This window comes from Phacochoerus africanus, chromosome 11 (assembly GCF_016906955.1).
Source record: "Phacochoerus africanus isolate WHEZ1 chromosome 11, ROS_Pafr_v1, whole genome shotgun sequence".
Lineage (NCBI taxonomy): Eukaryota > Metazoa > Chordata > Mammalia > Artiodactyla > Suidae > Phacochoerus > Phacochoerus africanus.
Window position 1 is genome coordinate 126,916,956 of NC_062554.1, and position 20,498 is coordinate 126,937,453.

At 34.4% G+C, this 20,498-nt stretch overlaps 1 protein-coding gene and 1 long non-coding RNA gene across 2 annotated transcripts in view; one reads left to right on the forward strand and one right to left on the reverse strand.

Moving 5' to 3' along the window:
* Positions 1-20,498, forward strand: part of LOC125111885 (uncharacterized) — a 51,813-nt gene that overhangs the window by 13,508 nt on the left and 17,807 nt on the right. Inside the window, exon 3 of the long non-coding RNA XR_007130963.1 lies at positions 18,322-18,410. This is a non-coding gene — a long non-coding RNA (uncharacterized LOC125111885). The remainder of the gene's footprint in view (positions 1-18,321; positions 18,411-20,498) is intronic.
* On the reverse strand, positions 1,805-20,171 carry PDC (phosducin). Its single transcript, XM_047754034.1, has 4 exons — positions 20,062-20,171; positions 8,952-9,035; positions 5,578-5,729; positions 1,805-2,630 (listed from the first exon to the last, which is right to left on the reverse strand). The coding sequence occupies exons 2-4, from the start codon at positions 9,010-9,012 to the stop codon at positions 2,106-2,108; spliced, it is 738 nt and encodes a 245-aa protein (XP_047609990.1). The 5' UTR covers positions 9,013-9,035; positions 20,062-20,171; the 3' UTR covers positions 1,805-2,105.

A 20,498-nucleotide genomic window follows, 5' to 3' on the forward strand; every position in this document is an offset into this window, starting at 1 on the left:
CAGGCCGGTAAATGGAGAGACAAGTTGTTGCGGCAAAGAATAGTGACTTTATTCTGAAAGCCATCAGATTGATTGGTTGATTGTTGCAAACTTCTTGGTGCTGGAATATTTTGTTCTCACAGCTGTCCATGCAGGTCTGGTCAGTGTTCCCATAAACCTCCAACAAGGCAAATGTTATTTTTTGTTCTGCAAATTTTTATCTCTATATAAGTGGGAAAGTGAAACCTTTCAAGGTCAGAGATTTGAGAATGGGCTATCCTGTATATTTCAGGCGATAGGCAACTTTCTTTTAGTGATTAATTTGCAGCAAAAGCAATAGAATACAAAAGTTAAAGAAACAGACTCAGTATGAAGTCAAATTTGTTCTTACAATGAGATTTATAAGGAATAAACTTAATTTTGACAGGATAACTACAACTGTAACTAGAGTGCTTTAGACAAAGGCCTGACTGGAGTAGAATGAAAAAATTGGAAATGAGCAATAAAGATGATACAATTAAGATACTTCTTTCGAGAGACATGATTGTAAAGCAAATTAGAGAAGTAAGGGATAGTTGGAAACTTTAAATTGTAGTTGGCATTTTAAAAATAGTGGACAATCAAAAAACTCATTTGTAAGTCAATATGAGTAGTACAACATGGAGAAAATGAGAAATAGATAATGCAGATAGAGGGGAGGTAATTGCAGGAGAAAAGAAATTACTGTGTGAGTGAGGATGGGATCCACAGCAGTTTGATCAGTCAGCCTTAGATATCCGCATGAACTTCTTCCATTTAATATCACTGGAAACAGTGTTCACAGGCAGGTGCACATTTGTAGATTGGTGATGAAAAGATGAGGCAGTGATCATCTGATAATTTCTGATTTCTCAATGAAGTATGGACGAAATGAAGTGTTTGGCTTGGAGGTAAAGTGTAAAATAGGTTTAATGAAAGAAGAGACACTATAAAATAGTCATTTAGGCGAGTGGAGACTAGAATTTGTGACAAATGTCTGATTTCAACATTGGTTCACCAGAAGAAAATGTGCAAACTTCTTTTAAGCACACTTGTCACTGGGAACCCATTTTTGGTTACTTATCAAGCACCATGTCTTCAGTGATAGGCCATATCACTTCAGCTCTCACTCACTGTTATTTTCCATTCTGATTCAGACACCTGGAAGATTTTATCTTGCTCTTCAGCCCATTCATGTAGTTTAAAAACATTTTTCAAATTTTATTTATTTTATTTTGCTTTTCCATGTGTTTGTGTAGGAGGAGAATTTTCCATATGTGTTTAAGGGAAATAGAAGTAGAACTTCTACTTCTCTGAATTTCAGCATCATCATTTATGCAATGGGAGTAATGTTATCTACGTGTAGAATTGTGATTAAGTATTAGAAATGATATGTATAAAATACTGGCCCATAAAAGGCAATCAATAAATGATTGTTGTAATTATTGTTACCACTAAATATTATTCTTTTGTCTGAAGGATACAAAGATCTTACTTCTACTCTGCCTTTTTTCCTAGAACCTCTGAAACTATTTTTAACAAATGCTTTTTTAATTTAATTTTTTTTTTTACAATTTTAGTGTGATACAGTATTTCTGAGTTTCTTGTGTATTAGTTTGGTTGGGATATAAGCTATCTTACTGAATGATAATTTTTGTATTTTGGGTTATGTAATGTTTTTAGGACCTTGATAATATAACATTTGATAAAGAATAGACTGCAAATAGAAAATGTATTTCCTTATGAGGCTTTATTATTATTACACAAGCAAAATTATAATTAACAATGTAATTTGAAGACCCCAATAATAATACCAAGGAAACAAGGAGAAAAAAGCTAAATACAACTCGAAAGGAATTTTTGAAAACTCTCGCAATATTATCCATATCCTCTTTTCTGAAGACTATGTTTTGTAGTAAAGTATTATATCAATTTGAGTAGCTAATACTAAAAAAATGCTAAACATATAGTTTTAGTATCAATCTGGTATTTTTTAAAAATTAGAACAGCCATGGGTATACTTTGTATTCTTTAAAGGAATATGAATACTACCCAAATCAATGCTCAGTACTTACAGGAGACATGTGAGATATTGACATAATGAATCTTCATTCCATATCTTCGTCCATGGTAGTCTGCTCTATGACACGTATCTCTTTTTCAGGCAATAACCCATACTCGTTTAGAAATGACTCCACATCCCCAGTAAAAAATTCTTCAGCAAACTGTTCGGCGACACTAATAAAATTGCTTATGAGTTCCCCACCTTTGTAGACGAGCAGTGTGGGGAGGACATCTGAGGAAAAACGGTCCCCAGCACCTGTATTAGAAGCTTTTATTTTACAAAACTTGACCATTGGGTATTCAGCTGCAAGGCATGTTAAGCTACTGTTTAGGGCATCACAACTCTTAATGCCATCTTCATAAATGTGAACAACAATTGTGGTGATTTTCTGCTCCTTTTCAATGGTCTCCAGGAATTGCTCCCCGGATTCCAGCTCATACACAAACCCATATCTAGGCCCAAAACTCAGCTTCTGGTGCATATCCTGCATACACTGTCTACGGTATTTACGAAGGCAGTTTTCATCTTCTTTGTCTTGGTGGATTAGTTCATATTCTTGAACGCTCATCTGGGAATAGATGAAAGAAATGCCAAAGATCATTCAGTCAGAAATTTATATTCTTTATGCATAGCAAACCCATTCTCCTGAGGTGGCCTTCTCCTTCACCTCATTTATTCCAATGTCACCTTTTTTGATTACTCTACCTAAAAGAGTCCCTTCCCCACACTTTCTATTCCTTATGCAGATTTATTTTTTCATAGCAATAAGAACTGCCTGATATTGTATTATGTATTTATTTGTTTAGCTGTTTAATATTAGTTTTTCTAACTTTTATACTGTTCAGGGGCAGGCATTTTATTTCTGTCATTCCTCACCCTCCAGTATTTTCTTTAGTGCTGGCAAATTGTAGTTATTTCATAATTAAGTGCATGCGTAAGTATTTCTGAGTATAGTTGAGCTGTGAGATGGTCATCCTCTCAGTCAGAAATGTGACATTTATGGAGTTGCCGTCGTAGCACGGCAGGAAACGAATCTGACTAGGAACCATGAGGTTGCAGGTTCAATCCCTGGCCTCCCTCAGTGGGTTAAGGATCTGGTGTTGCCATGAGTTGTGGTGTAGGTCACAGATGTGTTTTGGATCTGACGTTGCTGTGGCTGTGGCGTAGGCCCACAGCTGTAGCTCCAATTCAGCCCGTAGCCTGGGAAGCTCCATATGCCGTAGGTGTGGCCCTAAGAAGAAAAAAAAAAATGTAAAAACAAACAAGTGTGCTACTTTGAATGAAGAAAACCAAGATCTACTCTAGAGTGACTTTCATCCAAGTGTATGTACACACACACACGTGATAAGTGCCTGTACAAGCATTTAAATGCGTCCCCAGCAAATGCCTTTGAAATTAAGTATCTCTTCTTCATAAAAGTTGATAAAAGGATTATATCTTAACATTTACTGATTTGGTGCGGAATATGTAGGGTAGAATTCAAGAAAGACAGCTTTTGCAGTTACTTGGAGTGCATCAGATTAGCCAGAAGACCAGCAGCAGCAACTGAGAAGTTCTGGAAAATGCAAATTTGGAGATGCCAGTCCAGATCTACTGAATCAGAATCTGTAAGGGTAATGCTGTGCGAGCCATACACACACACACATACACGTGTGCTATAAAGGAATGATGATGGGACATAGTATGATTAAGAAATGTGGGGCATTCCAGAACCATGGAAGTTGGATGATTCTCAAATTTATGGAAAATCTATGTCTCAGACAATTTACATAGATTATTTTTCTTAACCCTCACGCAAACCCATGAGGTAGGTTTTTGTTACAGAATATATTGAGATTAATTAGAAGTATCTGGTGCTTCCAATAGTTCCGTCACTTGTTTCTTCCTCCTATATTTGTTTTTCTAATGTCCTCATTCATTTTCTTATCATATTATTTTTTTCTGCTTTAAAATTATCATTCCAACTTAATTTGTTTTAACCCGGAACATTTTAAAATGTTTCATGTACTTTTTAAGTTGCTACCATAGTTCTGTTAATTTAACAGGCTGAACCGCATAAATACTGATTTACATATGCATTTGAGCATTCTTTGGAGAACTTGTTCTATTTACATATTCAGGCAAAAAGATATTTAGACATTCAGATACATTTCTAAAGCTTAACCTTACTACAACATTTTCAATCATTATAATGTCTCACATTTGTATAACATTTTATGTGTTTCAAAACACTTGATCATTTATTTTCTCTTCACATCCCTTTAAGGGAAGTGGAGGAGGTATTGTTACAGTTCCTCAGATGGGAAAATTCAGTTTTCTCATCTACATCACATAGTGACTTAGTGAAGGAACCAAGATCTGAAAACAAGATCTTAGACTTGAAGATTTTTACAATGGCCAGAAGCCTGAAACCAAGAATATTTCTGATACACAGACTGTCTGTTGAGAATAAATGTACAATAACTCATATTGGCCGGTTTGGAGATAAACCACTAAAGTGATATTTTCCCAGACTGAAAATTACTTCATGGTTTCTTTTATTGGTATTAATATGGTTGTTTTTTATATAAATAGTATATTCTAATTATAAAGATTCAAAAATGAACTGAAAGCTAAAGGAAGGTAGTAATAGATACTGAAATTCACCATTGTGATACTATAATATAATCTCCATCAAAATTTTAGCGATCATGTTTTCATGTGTCACTTTATGTATGTATGATGAACACTATATAATAAGAAATAATGGGAGCTCCCGTGTGGCTCAGTGGTAATGAACCCGACTAGCATCTATGAGGATGAGGGTTCGATCCCTGGCCCCACTCAGTGGGTTAGGGATCTGGTGGTGCAGTGAGCTGTAGTGTAGGTCGCAGATGTGGCTTGGATCTGGCATTGCTATGGCAGCTCCGATTCAGTCCCTAACCTAGGAACTTCCATATGCTGTGGGTGCGGCCCTAAAAAAAAAAAAAAAAAAAAAAAGAAAGAAAAAGAAATAAATGAGAATTTTAAAAAAATACAGCTAGAAAAATGGTCTTTTTAAAAAACGGAAAGAGGAAGTTAAGATTCAACCAGTCCCATCCTTCCAATTAACCAACATTGTCAGTTTGGTGAGTGTCTTTCCATACGTTTCTACATACATGCTCCTATAGTCATAAAAACATACACAGTATTTGTTTTCCACTGCTCTAGAGAATGGGATCATGTAACTTAAAATTCTCAGCATCTTGCTGTCTCATGTTGTGGAACTACCTCCAAGTCAGCTCATGTATTTGTAAATTCTTCTTCTTCTTTTTTTTTTGTAAATTATTCTTTTAACAGTTGCCACATATTTCTTAGAATGGGATAACTTCTTAGGCATGTACTGCATTTCCCTTTTTTTTTCTAATTAAAGAATACTGTAATAAATATTTTTGAAATATAGCTGTATTTTATAATATTTCTAAAGTGATTCAGTAGAGTCATTTAGACTAAAAACACATTATAGATGCTTTATTATTGATTTCTTCTTATCTTACCTTTCTGCTCAATCTTTCTTTTGAATCTTTGTCATCTCTGCTCTGAGGAGAAGACATTTTTCTGAGAATGTCCTTCTTGCTAGGTGGGGATGAATCGCTGTCTTCACTTTCTAATTTAAACTTTCTCCAGTCATTTATTACTCCTTTGGGTCCTGGCATAAAATAGAAAAAAAATTTTTTCCTTTTATATTTAAAAGGACTATCGACACAATTGATATTTCTGTAAATATTGCCATGAAAATAGACACGTCGTCTTCTGTGTCAGAAAAAATATCTTATTTGGACTAGAAATTTCTCCCTGCTCTGTTTAGAAAAATATTCTCCCACATTAAATGGGTTTTGACCAAGAATCTTTCTATAGTATCTCTGTTAATGAAAATGCAAATCATGCACTTTGAACTATTGGCAAAATTTGAAGGTAAAGCTGCTAAAAAGTTAGAGTGTAGAAAGGAAACTAGAATTTTAGAGAAACAGTACTTTTATTAAACAAAAAAGCTTCAGCGGTAAACTAAACTTGGCACCACACTATTTAACAAAGGAAACTAGGATTTTAGAGGAAGCAAATTGAAAGGTTATCAAGATCCGGAAAACAGTAATAACAAAAGCACTTTAAAAGACAGCCAGTAAGAAAGAGGCCTGACTTCAATTCACAAATTAAAATGGTTTTAAGAAAATTATTATATAACCATTCAGTTCATTCTAAGATTCTAAGAATCTTTTTTTTGGGCCGCTCTCGTGGCATATGGAGGTTCCCAGGTTAGGGGTCCAATCGGAGCTGTAGCCACTGGCCTACGCCAGAGCCACAGCAACGCGGGATCCGAGCCGCATCTGCAACCTACACCACAGCTCACGGCAACGCTGGATCCTTAACCCACTGAGCAAGGGCAGGGACTGAACCCGCAACCTCATGGTTCCTAGTCGGATTCGTTAACCACTGCGCCACGATGGGAACTCCGATTCTAAGAATCTTTTGCAAATATAGAAAGGATAGAATTTGCAGATTTAATAAAATTAATTAAATCAAGGATGATCCAACTGGAACGCTGATGTTTGGTTGCCCTGATAAATAGTAACAGTGCTTAGAAGAAGTCTAAATTCTTGAAAATATGCAATTTTAAATATCCTTCACTAAAGCTTAGCCATATCATACCTTTAATATTTGTATTGCAGGAGTTCCTGTCATGGCTCAGTGGTTAATGAACGCAGCTAGTATCCATGAGGACGCGGGTTCAATCCATGGCCTTGCTTAGTGGGTTAAGGATCCAGCATTGCTGTGAGCTGTGGTGTAGGTCACAGACATAGCTCGGAGCCGGCATTGCTGTGGCTGTGGTGTAGGCCAGCAGCTACAGCTCCGATTTGACCCCTAGTCTGGGAACCTCCATATGCCATGAATGTGGCCCTAAAAAGACAAAAGACAGAAAAAAAAATTGTATTATGTATGTAGATCTATTCTCTCTCCCACATATTTTCTCATATTTTTAATTTATGTAATAATAATATACAATTTTAATATGAATTTATATTAATTATATTCAGGCAGTTGATTTTCTGTTTACTTGGATAGTCTCAGTTCTGCAGGAATGTTTCTGCACTTACAAAATATATAGCATGTGTTTATGTGTATAGAAAAAGAATCTTTTTTCCCTTCTTTTTTTAAAATAAATGGTAGTGTATTATCGCACTTTTCTTCTCTTATTAACTTCATAAAATATCTCAGATTTTTTTCACATGCATAAACATCCTTTTTAAAAAATGGAAGCGTAATATTCTACTGTGTCAATATTAATTTGCTTAAACATTTTCTTATTGTTGTACATGGTTGCTTCCAAATTTTTTTCTCTGACATAAGATTCTGAGTGGAGAACCCTGCCCAACCTTGTGCAGGTCTTTGTATAGGTTATGGTAGTAAAATTGCTTTGTCAAAAAGCATATTCATGTCTAATTTTGATATTGGTAAACTGCCTTTAAAGAGGTTGTACCAATTTACACTCCTAGCAGTAATGTATGACTATGACTTTTTCAAAAGTGTGATATTAAACTTTTTTACTTTTAAAAACTGTGTGAAAAAAAATCTTACTAGATAGTTCTAACTTTGTAAATGCCATTGCAATTTTTTTTTCTAAATATGTATCTTCTGTTTTTCCCATTTCTCCATTTGATGGATGTTTTTTTTTTACTGATTTGTAGGAATTTTATTTTTTTAAATTTTTTATATTTTTTGGCTGTGCCTGTGGCATTGGAAGTTCCCAGACCAGGGATCAAACTCTTGCCATGGCAACAGTCTAAGCCACTGCAGTGACAACGCTGGATCCTTAACCTGCTGCTCCACAAGGGAACTCTTGTAGGAGCTTTTAGTATATTTTAGGAAGTCAACTCAACTCAATGTTAATTAGCTGCAAAAGTTTTTCCTCAATTTGTGAAATGGTTTTTGTTGTTGTTGTTGTTGTTCCTGGACTTTTACCAGACAGCAGAATTTCTTTCCCTCCCCTCTCTCTTCCCCTTTTCGTTCCTTCCTTCTTTCCTCCATCCCTCGATCCCTTCCTTCCTTCCTCTCGTCCTTCCTTCTCTCTTCCCTCATTTCTACAGCTTAGTTTATCAATCTTTCTTTATGGTTTCTTGGTTTTGTGACATACTTAAAAGGTATTCTAAGCACTGATATTATGAAATTAGTTTTCATGCATTTTGTTTGGTACACATATGAATTCATTCAGACTCCTGGTTAAGTTTAAAAGCCTCAATTCGTATTATTAAAAGAGAGAGGGAAGTATAACTCGAATGAGATTTAATATAGTTAAAAGAAACTTGGATTTTAAAATTTAAGCCATACAATTTGACTTTTAAACTCTTAGTAGTTGGCATATAGGCAGCCACACACAATTTAACAGATTAAGATAACAAACTTTAGATGAAATGAATTGAAGTTTTAGATCTTCTGGAAGAATATTGAAATGCACTTTAAGAATTTATTTTTATTTTCTTTATTTTTTCAGATTCAAAAAATTAAAATTAAAAACTCTGTTTATGTATCTCTTGGTCTACAGTTGTTATTGTTTGCACTTGCAAAGAAAATGCATAGTGGGGGAAATTAGGAGAAACAAAAGTAGCTTAATTATAATATAGATAGAGAGGTTTTTTGGTGTGAGCAGTAGGAAATTTTCATACTTAGAATAATTCTCATTCTTTGACATCTAAGTAAAACTATTCTAACAATATTTTATTTCACATTAATTTATCCCGACACATATTTTAGATGATTCAATCAAACCATTCAAAGGTACTACTTAAATTTCATACTGAAGAGCAACAATAAGAACATTAAAGATCTCCAGACTTATTTTAATTTAATGATTTTTTTTTCTTTTAACTTTGCTTACCTGTGTGTGTGGCCTGTCCTTCAAAGTCTTCCTCTAAACTTTGGCTTTGGGCTTCTTCCATTTTAGAGAGTTATTAGATATAATCTATAGAATGAAGAAAGAAGTAATGATGACTGGTGAATTCTAAGAGAAATATAATATAGATATATATCCTGCTTCCAGATTCCATGCAGATTAAGGATTATCACCAAGTGATGTAGTGTTTACTTTTCCGGCTACCTTATAAAAGAACATTAACTTAATATTTGTGTCATTGAAGATGTTTGGACCTAAGAATTTTACATAATTTATAGTTTGTCTTTTTTACCTTTAGCCTTCACTTAAGGTCTGTGTACTTAGTGAACATTATTACTGATTTTCTTTATTAGTTTGTTACCAAATTTCATGTAATTATATTCTAATCATTTTATATAACAATAATGATTTAATAAATAATAATTATATACTTATATGAACACTTGTATGTGCTGGGCATTTTTCCAGTCATTTTATGTGTCAAAAGTCACTTCATCTTCACAAGACCACATATAGCAGGGATGATTGTTAATGCCATTTTAGACCTGAGCAAGCTGAAGGACAGGGAATTTACTTGCCTAAGATCACACAGTAAGTGGAGGAGTGAGGATTTGAACCGACATTTGATTTTAGAGCTAAATCTTAAAGCATTACGCTAGTATGCAAGTTAATATACTATATCATTTTTTTCAATATGGTTTGATGAGTTCAAATTCTGAATTGGACATTAAAGAATTACAATCTAAGGAGCAGTGCTATCTGAATTCTTACACCCTAACTTCTCTGTATGTCACAAAGCAATTTTTGGTAATGTTACCCACCAAGCAAATGAAAACAACCATTCACTATGCCTATAGAATTTTGAGAAGCTAAAATATGTTACAAATCTACCTAAAGCACATGGGGTTTTATTCATAGGGAGCTCCTTGGTGCCCTCATTTAGAACCTATTCATTCTTAGTTCACATTCAAATCCAATTTATTTGCCTATTCATCTTTCCATTATCTGGAAAACTCTATTATACATACTAACACATTCCCTACGAGGGTCCATATAGTTGTGATTTTCTTGTAATTTTCAAGTTAGGGAGGATATTCTAATAGTGGATATACTATCTTTTTACTCTTTTTCCTTCTTCAACCCTTTCACCTTTGCCTCTTTCAAAGTCAGTTTTAAGCAGCAGTATCATCAAGCTTGTGCTTTCATGCCATGTTAGTTTTTTGCTGATAAATACTGGACCTGATCTGTTTGGTGCTTTCCCAAGGCATAAAAGGGTAAACCAGAACTCTGTCTTGATTCCTTTTCTGCTTTGACTTTTGCCCCCAACATTTGGACTGATATGTTAATTATGTTGTTTCCTTCACCACAATTCCTACCCAGAATCACTGGAGCTGAAAGGTCTTTGCCAATTTGATTCTACCCAAGTGAACAAGAAAAGGCTTTTAAGAAAAGTCTGTCAAAGTCATGCCAATGTAACTACAAATTATATAACTATAAATGTAGTAGAGAATTTTAAATTTGAATGGATTTAGTAGTGAAAAAAAATGGAAATAAGTAAATGTTGTTGGACAAAAGAAGCTACTTAATTACTTACTGCAATTATTTAAGAATAATTTTTGCATCTAAGAAAAATGAGTATTATTAGTTTGCTTCAAAAGACCACTACAGAACAGAGTAGTGGAAACTATTTGATAACTTCAATAGCTATTTAGTCCCCAGAAAAATAGACTCAAGCCAGTCTCTTTTATTTTCCAAGAGTAGATTGATAATTTGAGGTAGTTACTATTTACAATAATTATATAAGATTTAAGAAAATCTACAAATAATTTTATTTCAAATGATGAAGAGGCAGAAGCATAGCTTGCTTCTTGATGTGTTTCTTGCCAACCTAGTTGGCAATCTAGTGGAGAAAAGAAGAAATTTCATTTTTCAAAAAGACTCACCAGTTTCAAAGAATCCCTTTATTGAAAAGATAACCCAGTTATTTGGGAAAAGTCTGATTCATTGATTGCATTAGTATATGTTAAGAATAGACTATGGGGAGTTCCCGTTGTGGTGCAGTGGTTAACGAATCCGACTAGGAACCATGAGGTTGCGGGTTCGGTCTCTGCCCTTGCTCAGTGGGTTAACAATCGGCGTTGCCGTGAGCTGTGGTGTAGGTTGCAGACGCGGCTCGGAGCCCGCGTTGCTGTGGCTCTGGCGTAGGCCGGTGGCTACAGCTCCGATTCGACCCCTAGCCTGGGAATCTCCATATGCTGCAGGAGCGGCCCAAAGAAATGGCAAAAAGACAAAAAAAAAAAAAAAAAAAAAAGAATAGACTCTGGGCCAGGTATTTCCCTGGGCTCTGAATTACATGACAAACAAAATTCTGGTATGGCACCTCCAAATACTAAGACTTAAGTCACTGGGTTGCCTATGTAGTAAAAAACAGAGTCCATCCTTTCGTAATGCCTCCATTTGAGTTTGAGTACAAAGATTGGTGAAATTTACTAAGGGAACCAGTGAATACAGATAGAAATTAGAAGAAAAAAATTGAAACATGAGGCATATTTGCTTGCACTGTTTGAAGACAATGTAGACTTGTAGGTACGGGTCTAGTAAAACTAGCTGTTGATATATTTGATCTATACACCTGTTAATATTGCTGTCATCAACTCTCTCCGGGGTTTTTTGATTTTCTCAAACAATTTGTCTTCTTCAAAATTTACTTTAGTATCCAGAAAGTAATCCAATTAGCATTTGGAAGTTGCTTAGATCCTTAACACATAGTAAGTGCTGTATGAGTCGATACAATAAAAAAATATCTTTTATGTTTCTATATATTAATGTAACAGTCAGTTAAAAAATATGCTCAACATTTGGTTTGCAATGGTATTATTAGTAGCTAAAAAATTCCATGTCTGGTCTAGTTAAAGGATTTAAAATAACAATAGGAATGTTATAAGACTTTGATGGTAAACATATGGTACGTGTAATTAGAAATTGGTGATAAAGTAGGGCAAGAAGACAAAAAATCTACTACCTTTCCCAAGATTAACTGTGGTTCAGGAATTACTCTATTTTCCATCTGATATATTATAAAAATCTGTGATATTGTTCATTTTTTAGTTTAGACAGTTATAATACTGTTTCAATTGAAAAATTTGTGTTAAGTCGAAATTATATTTGGATGACCTTTGACAGAAACTAAATTCTTTAAACAGGTATATAAATTCTTTAAAAGTAAAAGTAAAGTTAATATTGGTGAGAAGTATAGTTTAAAAATATAGTTCCACTGAGTTGGGATTTATTTTCCTCTTGGTTTAGGATTTTAATAGTAATTTAAAATAATGTCTTATGTGACATAAGATTTTTCAGACTTTGTCCTCAAAACTTGAATACCTCCAAGCCATGGTTTAGTAATTACTGAGAAATAAAAAGATAATTTTAAACAAATTTTCTTTTAGTCCTGTTTCACACATACTAAGTGATGTTCCATAATAAGGAAGTAACATTCTTAAATATTTGTTTTAAAAGGTTCTCTAAAACCCCAAATCCATCCCTAAGGTATTTATAATAATCATCCTTTTTCACATGATATTGTGATGATGACATTTGTTAATCATTTCACATAAGTTCATCTAATCTAATCAGATTAGGTTAGAATCCTAATTTAGAATTCTAGTTTAGTCAATTGCAGTTTAGAACTGACTTAGAGATTCTCAGTGTTTCTGAAGAAGTTTTACTTTCACTACTAAATGTTGTAATTTACTGGTAGATTTTCAAACTGTGGAATCATCCCATCACTGTACCTCAGACTGACTTCTCTCCTAGCATCCACAGTGATTTATAGGACTTATTTTTACATGTTTCACTATTGCAAGTTCTTCTAGGACAGAGACTAGTCTTATTATCTTACTTCTAATTATTTTGCATGTTGTAAATATGGCATAAATGGCATTAGCAATTTTTAAAGCATCTATGTGCTAGGTACTTTATATATATTATTTTAAATTCTCAAAAAACCATTGTCCTCATTTTTCAGATGTGAATTCTCAGGCTCTGAGAGATTCAGTGACTTGCCAGAGCTCACAGAGGTAGTACAGAGTAGACAGAAAATTTCAAATCCAGGTTTCTCTGACTTTCAAATCTCTAAAATTCTTATTTTTTCCTCCACTATGCCATTATATATTCAGTAACATGCTTAATGAATGAATGTATAAATGAACCAAGCAACCTAATTTTTTATATAAGCATTAAAACCCAGATGAGAACATGAAGAGTTCCCATGTGGCTTAGCAGTTTAAGAACACGACATAGTGTCTGTGAGGATATGGGTTCAGTCTCTGGCCTCACTTAGTGGATTAAGGATATGGCATTGCCACTAGCTGCAGCGTAGGTGGCAGATGCGGCTGTGATCCAGCATTGCTTGGCTGTGACTTAGGCCTGTAGCTGCAGCTCTGATTCTACCCCTAGCCTGGGAACTTCCATATGCTTCAGGTATGGCCGTAAAAAGAAATAGTAAAAAAAAAATTAATTAAAAAAATGATGAGAAGGAGTTACTGTTTTGGCTCAGTGGTAACAAACCCGACCAGTATCCGTGAGGTATGGGTTCGATCCCTGGTGTCATTCAGTGGGTTAAGGGTCCGATGTTTCTGCGAGCTGTGGTGTACGTCACAGATGTGGCTTGGGTCTGGTGTTGCTGTGGCTGTGGTATAGGCCATCAGCTGCAGCTCCAATTTGGCCCCTAGCCAGAGAACTTCCATATCCTGTGGGTGCAGCCCTGAAAAAAAAAATTAAATTAAAAAGAATCTAACATACTACACAAATGAAACTTTCCACAGAAAAGACAATCATGGACTTGGAGAACAGACTTGTAGTTGCCAAGGGGGAGGGGGAGGGAGTGGGATGGACTGGGAGTCTAGGGTTATTAGATGCAGACAGTTGCCTTTGGAAGGGATGGGCAATGAGATCCTGCTGTATAGCACTGGGAACTATGTCTAATCACTTCTGATGACTCTATACATGTATGTGTAACTGGGTCAACACGCTGTAAAATAGAAAGTTGACAGAACACTGTAAACCAGCTATAATGAAAAAACAAATTATTTTTAAAAATATGAGAATATGCAAAATAGGTCACTAAGTCACCATGCCCATGTTCTTTGAGATACTGTTTATTTGGGTGATATATTTCTTGAGATAGTATTTATTTGAATGATAAATCTCTTGAGATAGTACTTATTTGAATTATGTATTTTTGTTTTGGATTAAACCTCATTTGATTAAACCTCATTTGATTAAACCTCATTTGATTATTAGAAGAGTCTGTTTATTTCAAGTTATCTGAATTAATTCTAAATAACTGCTAATGACTCTGGAAAGTTAATACAAAAGACAAAAAGGCTTTGCCTACTGTTGATTCTTGACAGTCGAACATATTGATTGAGAATTTATCGTCGGTGCTAAATCTCTGGATCACTTATAAAAGCAAGCGTAATAGGCTATATACATCAATTATGTATCAAAATAAAACTACAAAATTCTCTTTGTAGAACTACTCTTGCTTGTGTAGAAAAATTATGGAAATGTTACACTGAGCTTTGTGTGGAGATAGGTGCAGTAACGTGAGATATTTTGCTTATGGACTCATTAACATTTAAAAAGAATTAATTCTATACTCCAAAGAATTTTTGAGTGTTATTCAAGTAATAATTCTATTGCTTTAGCAGTCTTTAAAATCAATTTCTAAAAGTAAGCTTGTTTGTTTCTTTTTCTCTTTTTGTATAGTCCAAGTTTTATATAAAAATCTTTTCAATGTGTAGCATATCTTTGGAAACTGACACTTAAGTCTTTCAAAGTTTATACTACTTTTCTATTTTTCAGAAATCACATATAAACATAGTTTCCTGGTAACGTAGTCTGATTGGACTGCTACAACAAAGTATTACAGATTTTGAGGCTGAGACAACAAATTTTTTTCCCATCTATCTTTTAAGGATCATAGGTAAGGAAATGAGGCATACCTAAGGTTAAGTTGTCCGTTTTTTGGATTTTTTTTTTAAATAATGATTTTTATTTTTTCCATTATAGCTGGTTTACAGTATTCTGTCAATTTTCTACTGTACAGCAAGGTGACCCAGTCACACATACATGTATACATTTTTTTCTCACATTAATATGCTCCATCATAAGTGACTAGACATAGTTCCCAGTGTATACAGCAGGATCTCATTGCTTATCCATTCCAAAGGCGATAGTTTGTAGGTACCTTACAAAACTGTACATAGAACTACCATATGACCCAACAATCCCACTTTTGGCCATATATCCAGACAAAACTTTTCCTTGAAAAAGACATTTTTTGGATTTTTTTATTAGTTATTTCCCTGCTTCTGGACCCACATTCCTGGGATGCCACAGAAGGTCCTCCAAAAATATAGGCCAAGAAACCCCTACATATCAAAAAATACAAATGCCGGTTATTTTCTTGGCCAGTCTCTGAGTTGTTCTAATGTCCTTATGGAAATATTGATGTTCTGTACTAAGTGTAGTCTAATCTAAAGTGTCTAAAAAAGTGAATCAGAAGAGTGATACGTAGCCTTTGGTTAGAATGTATGGGTTCTTCTCAGTCTAGGTTAGATCAAATAAACAGTAATGTATCTAATAATACACTGTGTATCAGTATTTTCCCTATAGAGGGATAATTGTTTTAAGTGTTTCAATAACTGTTATTTTCTTTTGAGAAATAAAAGACATACATGCTGGGGTGGGGGTGAGACCCAATAGAGGTATTCCATTTTATTTAGTAGGGCTAAAGTTCAGGTAAATGTGTTTTCATTCCTTTTCTTTTTTAAAATTTTAATTAAAGGTTTTAGATACTGGTTTCCTTAAGTACAGAGTGAAGAGGTTAAACAACCAGACATTAAAATGACCTTACTATGACATTCATGATGTCTTTCCGTGGACATAAAAATGTAAAATACGTACAGCATTCATGCTGTAGCTTCAGTATGGCATTTTCAGGATAGGTTTTTGTTGTTGTGCAGTTTGAAACAAATAGTTTTCCCTCTCTTTTATACATGAATGTATATGTTCCCTTTTGGAAGTGCGTGGAATAAGAAGCTGCTTCAGAAAAGGTGCTCTACTAAAAGGACATTACTGTGTCTGAATATAATTAGCCATGGGATGTAAATAACTGACTGGGAACAAGTACTGAAGTGCCTGATTAAAATAATGCTTTAACTTAAATAGAATATAGCAAAATAACTAACTTTAAGGCATACTTAGAACATATTTTGTTATTTTATGGCTGAAACCAAGCAAAACTACTAGGTGATAAAAATCTATAGAAGTTCTGCTTCATCTTCCTTTTTTTTTTTTTGTCTTTTTACCTTTTCTGGGGCTGCTCCCACGGTATATGGAGATTCCCAGGCTAGGGGTCGAATCGGAGCTGTAGCCACTGGCCTACGCCAGAGCCACAGTAACACGGGATCCGAGCTGCGTCTGCAACCTACACCACAGCTCATGGCAACGCCGGATCCTTAACCCACTGATCAAGGCCAGGGATCGAACCTGCAACCTCATGGTTCCTGGTCGGATTCGTTAACCACTGAGCCACGACGGGAACTCCTGCTTCATCGTTCTTTACTTTTGATAGAGACCTAGATTCTGCATCTTGACCTGGGCTCCATAAGCGTATCACACTGTGCTGCTCACCCTTGCAGGGCCTTGTATTCTACATTTTCCACCTCTAACTATACATCTTCTTAGATCTCTGCTTTCCTCTGTTTTCCAAGGTGACTGTGAGCTAATCTGATCAACTAAGCCAGGCTAATGTTCTTACCAGTGCTTATAGAGTAAAGTCAGGTGTTTTAATCCCTGCCATGACTGTCTTCCACATGTCATATTGGGCTCCTATAGTAAACAGTTCTTCTTTTTCTTTCTTAATAAAAAAAAACTGATTAATGGTGGGAATTTCACATCAGATAGGTCTGACAGCACCGTGTCAGATCATGGGAGTTTGGAGAACTCATTACCTCTCAAATCAAAAAATTAACTGATGATTTCACACAAGCTGTAATTTCCTCTTTCTATATCCCACCCCACTATTTCATTGATTGACTTTGAGAACTTGAGATTTTTAGTAAGAGTGACGTGGTCTTAAGTTTAATATTAATATAGAGAAGATTTTATGCCTCATAATATATCAGTTGAATTTCTTGAATTACTCTCCAATTGATTTATTTATATATATCTTCTACCCAATGAGGAATTAGCTTCTTGTGGGCAGGAACCATGTGTTGTAATGCTTCCAGGTAACAGTATAGTATAACAACAACACATAAACTAGCTCCACCTGTTATTGGCTGTGTGGCCTTTAGCAAATCACTAAAATTCTCTGTACTTTAGTTTTTTTATCTGTAAAATTGGAGTGATAATGTCTACCTCAAGAGGCTGTATAAAGATTAAATGATATAAAATGTGTTACATAAAGTGTATAGTATTTAGTAGTAGGAACTTAATAGGGATTGAGTAAAATGATAATTAGTAAATAATTAAAGCTTTTAGATACTAAAACCAAATATTTAAAACTAATAACAGATGTAGTCAAACTAATATAATTTTTTTTTGTCTTTTTACCTTTTCTAGGGCTGCTCCCGCAGCATAGGGAGGTTCCCAGGTTAGGGGTCTAATTGGAGCTGTAGCCACTGGCCTACGCCAGAGCCACAGCAACACGGGATCCAAGCCATGTCTGCAACCTACACCACAGCTCACGGCAACACCAGATCCTTAACCCACTGAGCAAGGCCAGGGATCGAATCCACAACCTCATGGTTCCCAGTTGGATTCATTAACCACTGCACCACCACGGGAACTCCCAAACTAATATAATTTTACTTTGAAATCAATATGTATATGCACTGCTTATGCCTAATCCTCCACCCACATATGTGTGTGTGTATGTGCATAGTATGTACATAGTCACACATTTGTCGTACATTTATCTCAAAGCTCTTCTGTATTCTTCTGTCTCATTACTAAAGTCCTTTGCCAAAAATACTTTGATTTACTTCTGGTAAGGTCTGTTTGCCACAAGATATTTATGAATGTGAAATCTAAAAAAGAGATTGATTTGGAGTCATGAAATACAGGCTAATAAAATATACATGAAATTTCCTTGAAAATAATAGTAAAAAGATTTTCTGTAGATGTGTACAAACATAGAACTGAGGGTGATGATTTAATCTGAATATGACATACTACTTTTCCAATGAATTACTTCTCTACCACTGATTTTTCAAATCATAAGTGATTTTCTCTTTGAATTCCCTTTTAGCTTTTATGTGATTCAAATATATTTTCTGAATTTCAGTTGTCTAATGGAGTAGGCCTTTGCCAAGACAGTAACAACACTCAGGATTTCTGGTGCCACCTTCGTCATTAAGAGTTGCTGATTTAGAGGTGAGTCAACTTCTACATTTTTATATCATAATGAGAGTTTTCTTTAAAAATAAATCTCTGGAAGCCTGGGTGGAACATAGGACACACCATCCTCAAAATGGATGTAACAAATCAGTGCTGAGCAAATGCTTGGCTCTAAGCAAATGTTCATTTTCTTTCCTTTACATAAAAAAACCACACATTGATGCTATTGACAACATCCACAGTGTCTAAAGTTTATAGCCAGAGCAGAACTGTGATAGAAACTTTGATAAAAGACACTACAGAGCAGATAGGATGTTTTCTCAGCTTTTCCCTTCTCACATATTTTTGATTTTTCAACAAAGGAGGCAGAGCAAGTGGGAGATGTAGGGTGGCTTTTAAACAATTTATATGTTAGGAATATATAATGAATAACAGTCTTTTATCAGCTAGTATTATCAGTAAAAAATATTCCGGGAAAGTAGGAGCTTTCAAATTATGATTGAATTGTTGCTACTAATAAATGAAGAAGATATTAACTTGTTCAGATTGGCTCTTGCTACATACAGATATTCTCTTACTTGTTCTGAAGAAAATAGAAACATCAGAATCTTGCAGGAAATTCAGAGCAGGTATTGCAGATGTTGTTTTGAATGTCTCTGTATCTTGTAAAAACACTATTCCAGGACATACAGTTTGAATTCCATTATAGACTTCATAGATGATTACATATATATTTGACAGCAACGTACAGAATATCAAATCCAGTTTATAAACATAATATTTAGGCAAATTGCCGTGGTGAATTAGGTGATCTCTTAATTTTTTTCTAGCTTTAATATTAGATGATTCTAAGTAGTATGTATAAATACATACTTAAAATGGGTATTATAGTTAAGAGCTATTTTTTCAGTTAACAAAAATATTCCATGGCACAAGAATAGGAAAACCTTACTTCATTCATTTTCATGATGCAAGCTATAAGTTTATTAGTAATAATAATCACCTCCATAGGAGCAAAATGCAAGAAAAATAAAATCTATTGAAAGAAAAATTTCACCTAATTGAATGAATATCAACAAACTCCATGTGTTTTCTTTTAAAAACATTATTTCTGTCTCATTAAAATTTTGAAGTAATATTTTGAAATAGATGTTATTATACTCACTTTAAAGAAAACAGAAAGAAAAAAGACAAAAAACAAAACAATACAAAATATAATATTAAGAAGAAAGCCCAAAAACTGGTTAAGTATTTGGTTCAGAGGTCTGAGAATGTTTTCTTGCTAAACCTAATACTTCTCTTCACAGCTTGGGAGTTAATTTTTCAAATACGAAGTGTAAGGACTTATCATTTCTTTCCTTCAGTACTCCCTTCACTCAAAGTGAGTAAATTTGTACATTACAAAATTAATCCTCTATTCATGGTTTTAACTTTCTCAAGTATCAGACTCCAAATTACGTGTTTACTCTGAACTTACATTAGTGAAGATGACTAGTGCACATACATCACTTTAAAAGGGAAAGATACACAGTATTTAATTATCTTTATAGTAGACAAATTTTACTTAAAGTTACTTCGAAATATTTTAAAAGAACACACAATAATATATAAACAGTGAAAACACTATTTTTCCCCTAAGGTAAAATTTCAAAAATTATGTTATCAAGAAAACTGCCTGTAGACTCACAGTTTAATTCTCTGTGCCTGGTGTCCTTGATGGTGTTTAGCGAATAAGAGTTGTTGTCCCCTGAACTCCTCCTGAAGTGGAACAGGTTTAAGCTCAGATTTAAGATCCTGGATATTGATGACCCTTACAGAAATAGTTCTGAACAAGTAAGAGGATTGAGGTAAGAGAATTAACAAGGCCTATTCATTAACAATAAAGCAAAAACAAACAAATAAAATGAAAAAAAAAAAAGCAAACCAAAGACCCAAGGTGCATCAAGTCCCATGGTAAATAAAACATTTGTCTACAATTTTATATTAAGGAAAAAAATATTATCTCTTTTTAGCATGGACTGATAACAAACAATTCTTAGAAATTCACTTCCCATTTTCTGAAAGAAAAAAATTTGTTTTTCTGATTGAGAAATTTTTCTTGATCCAATGGTAAGATATCCTTTT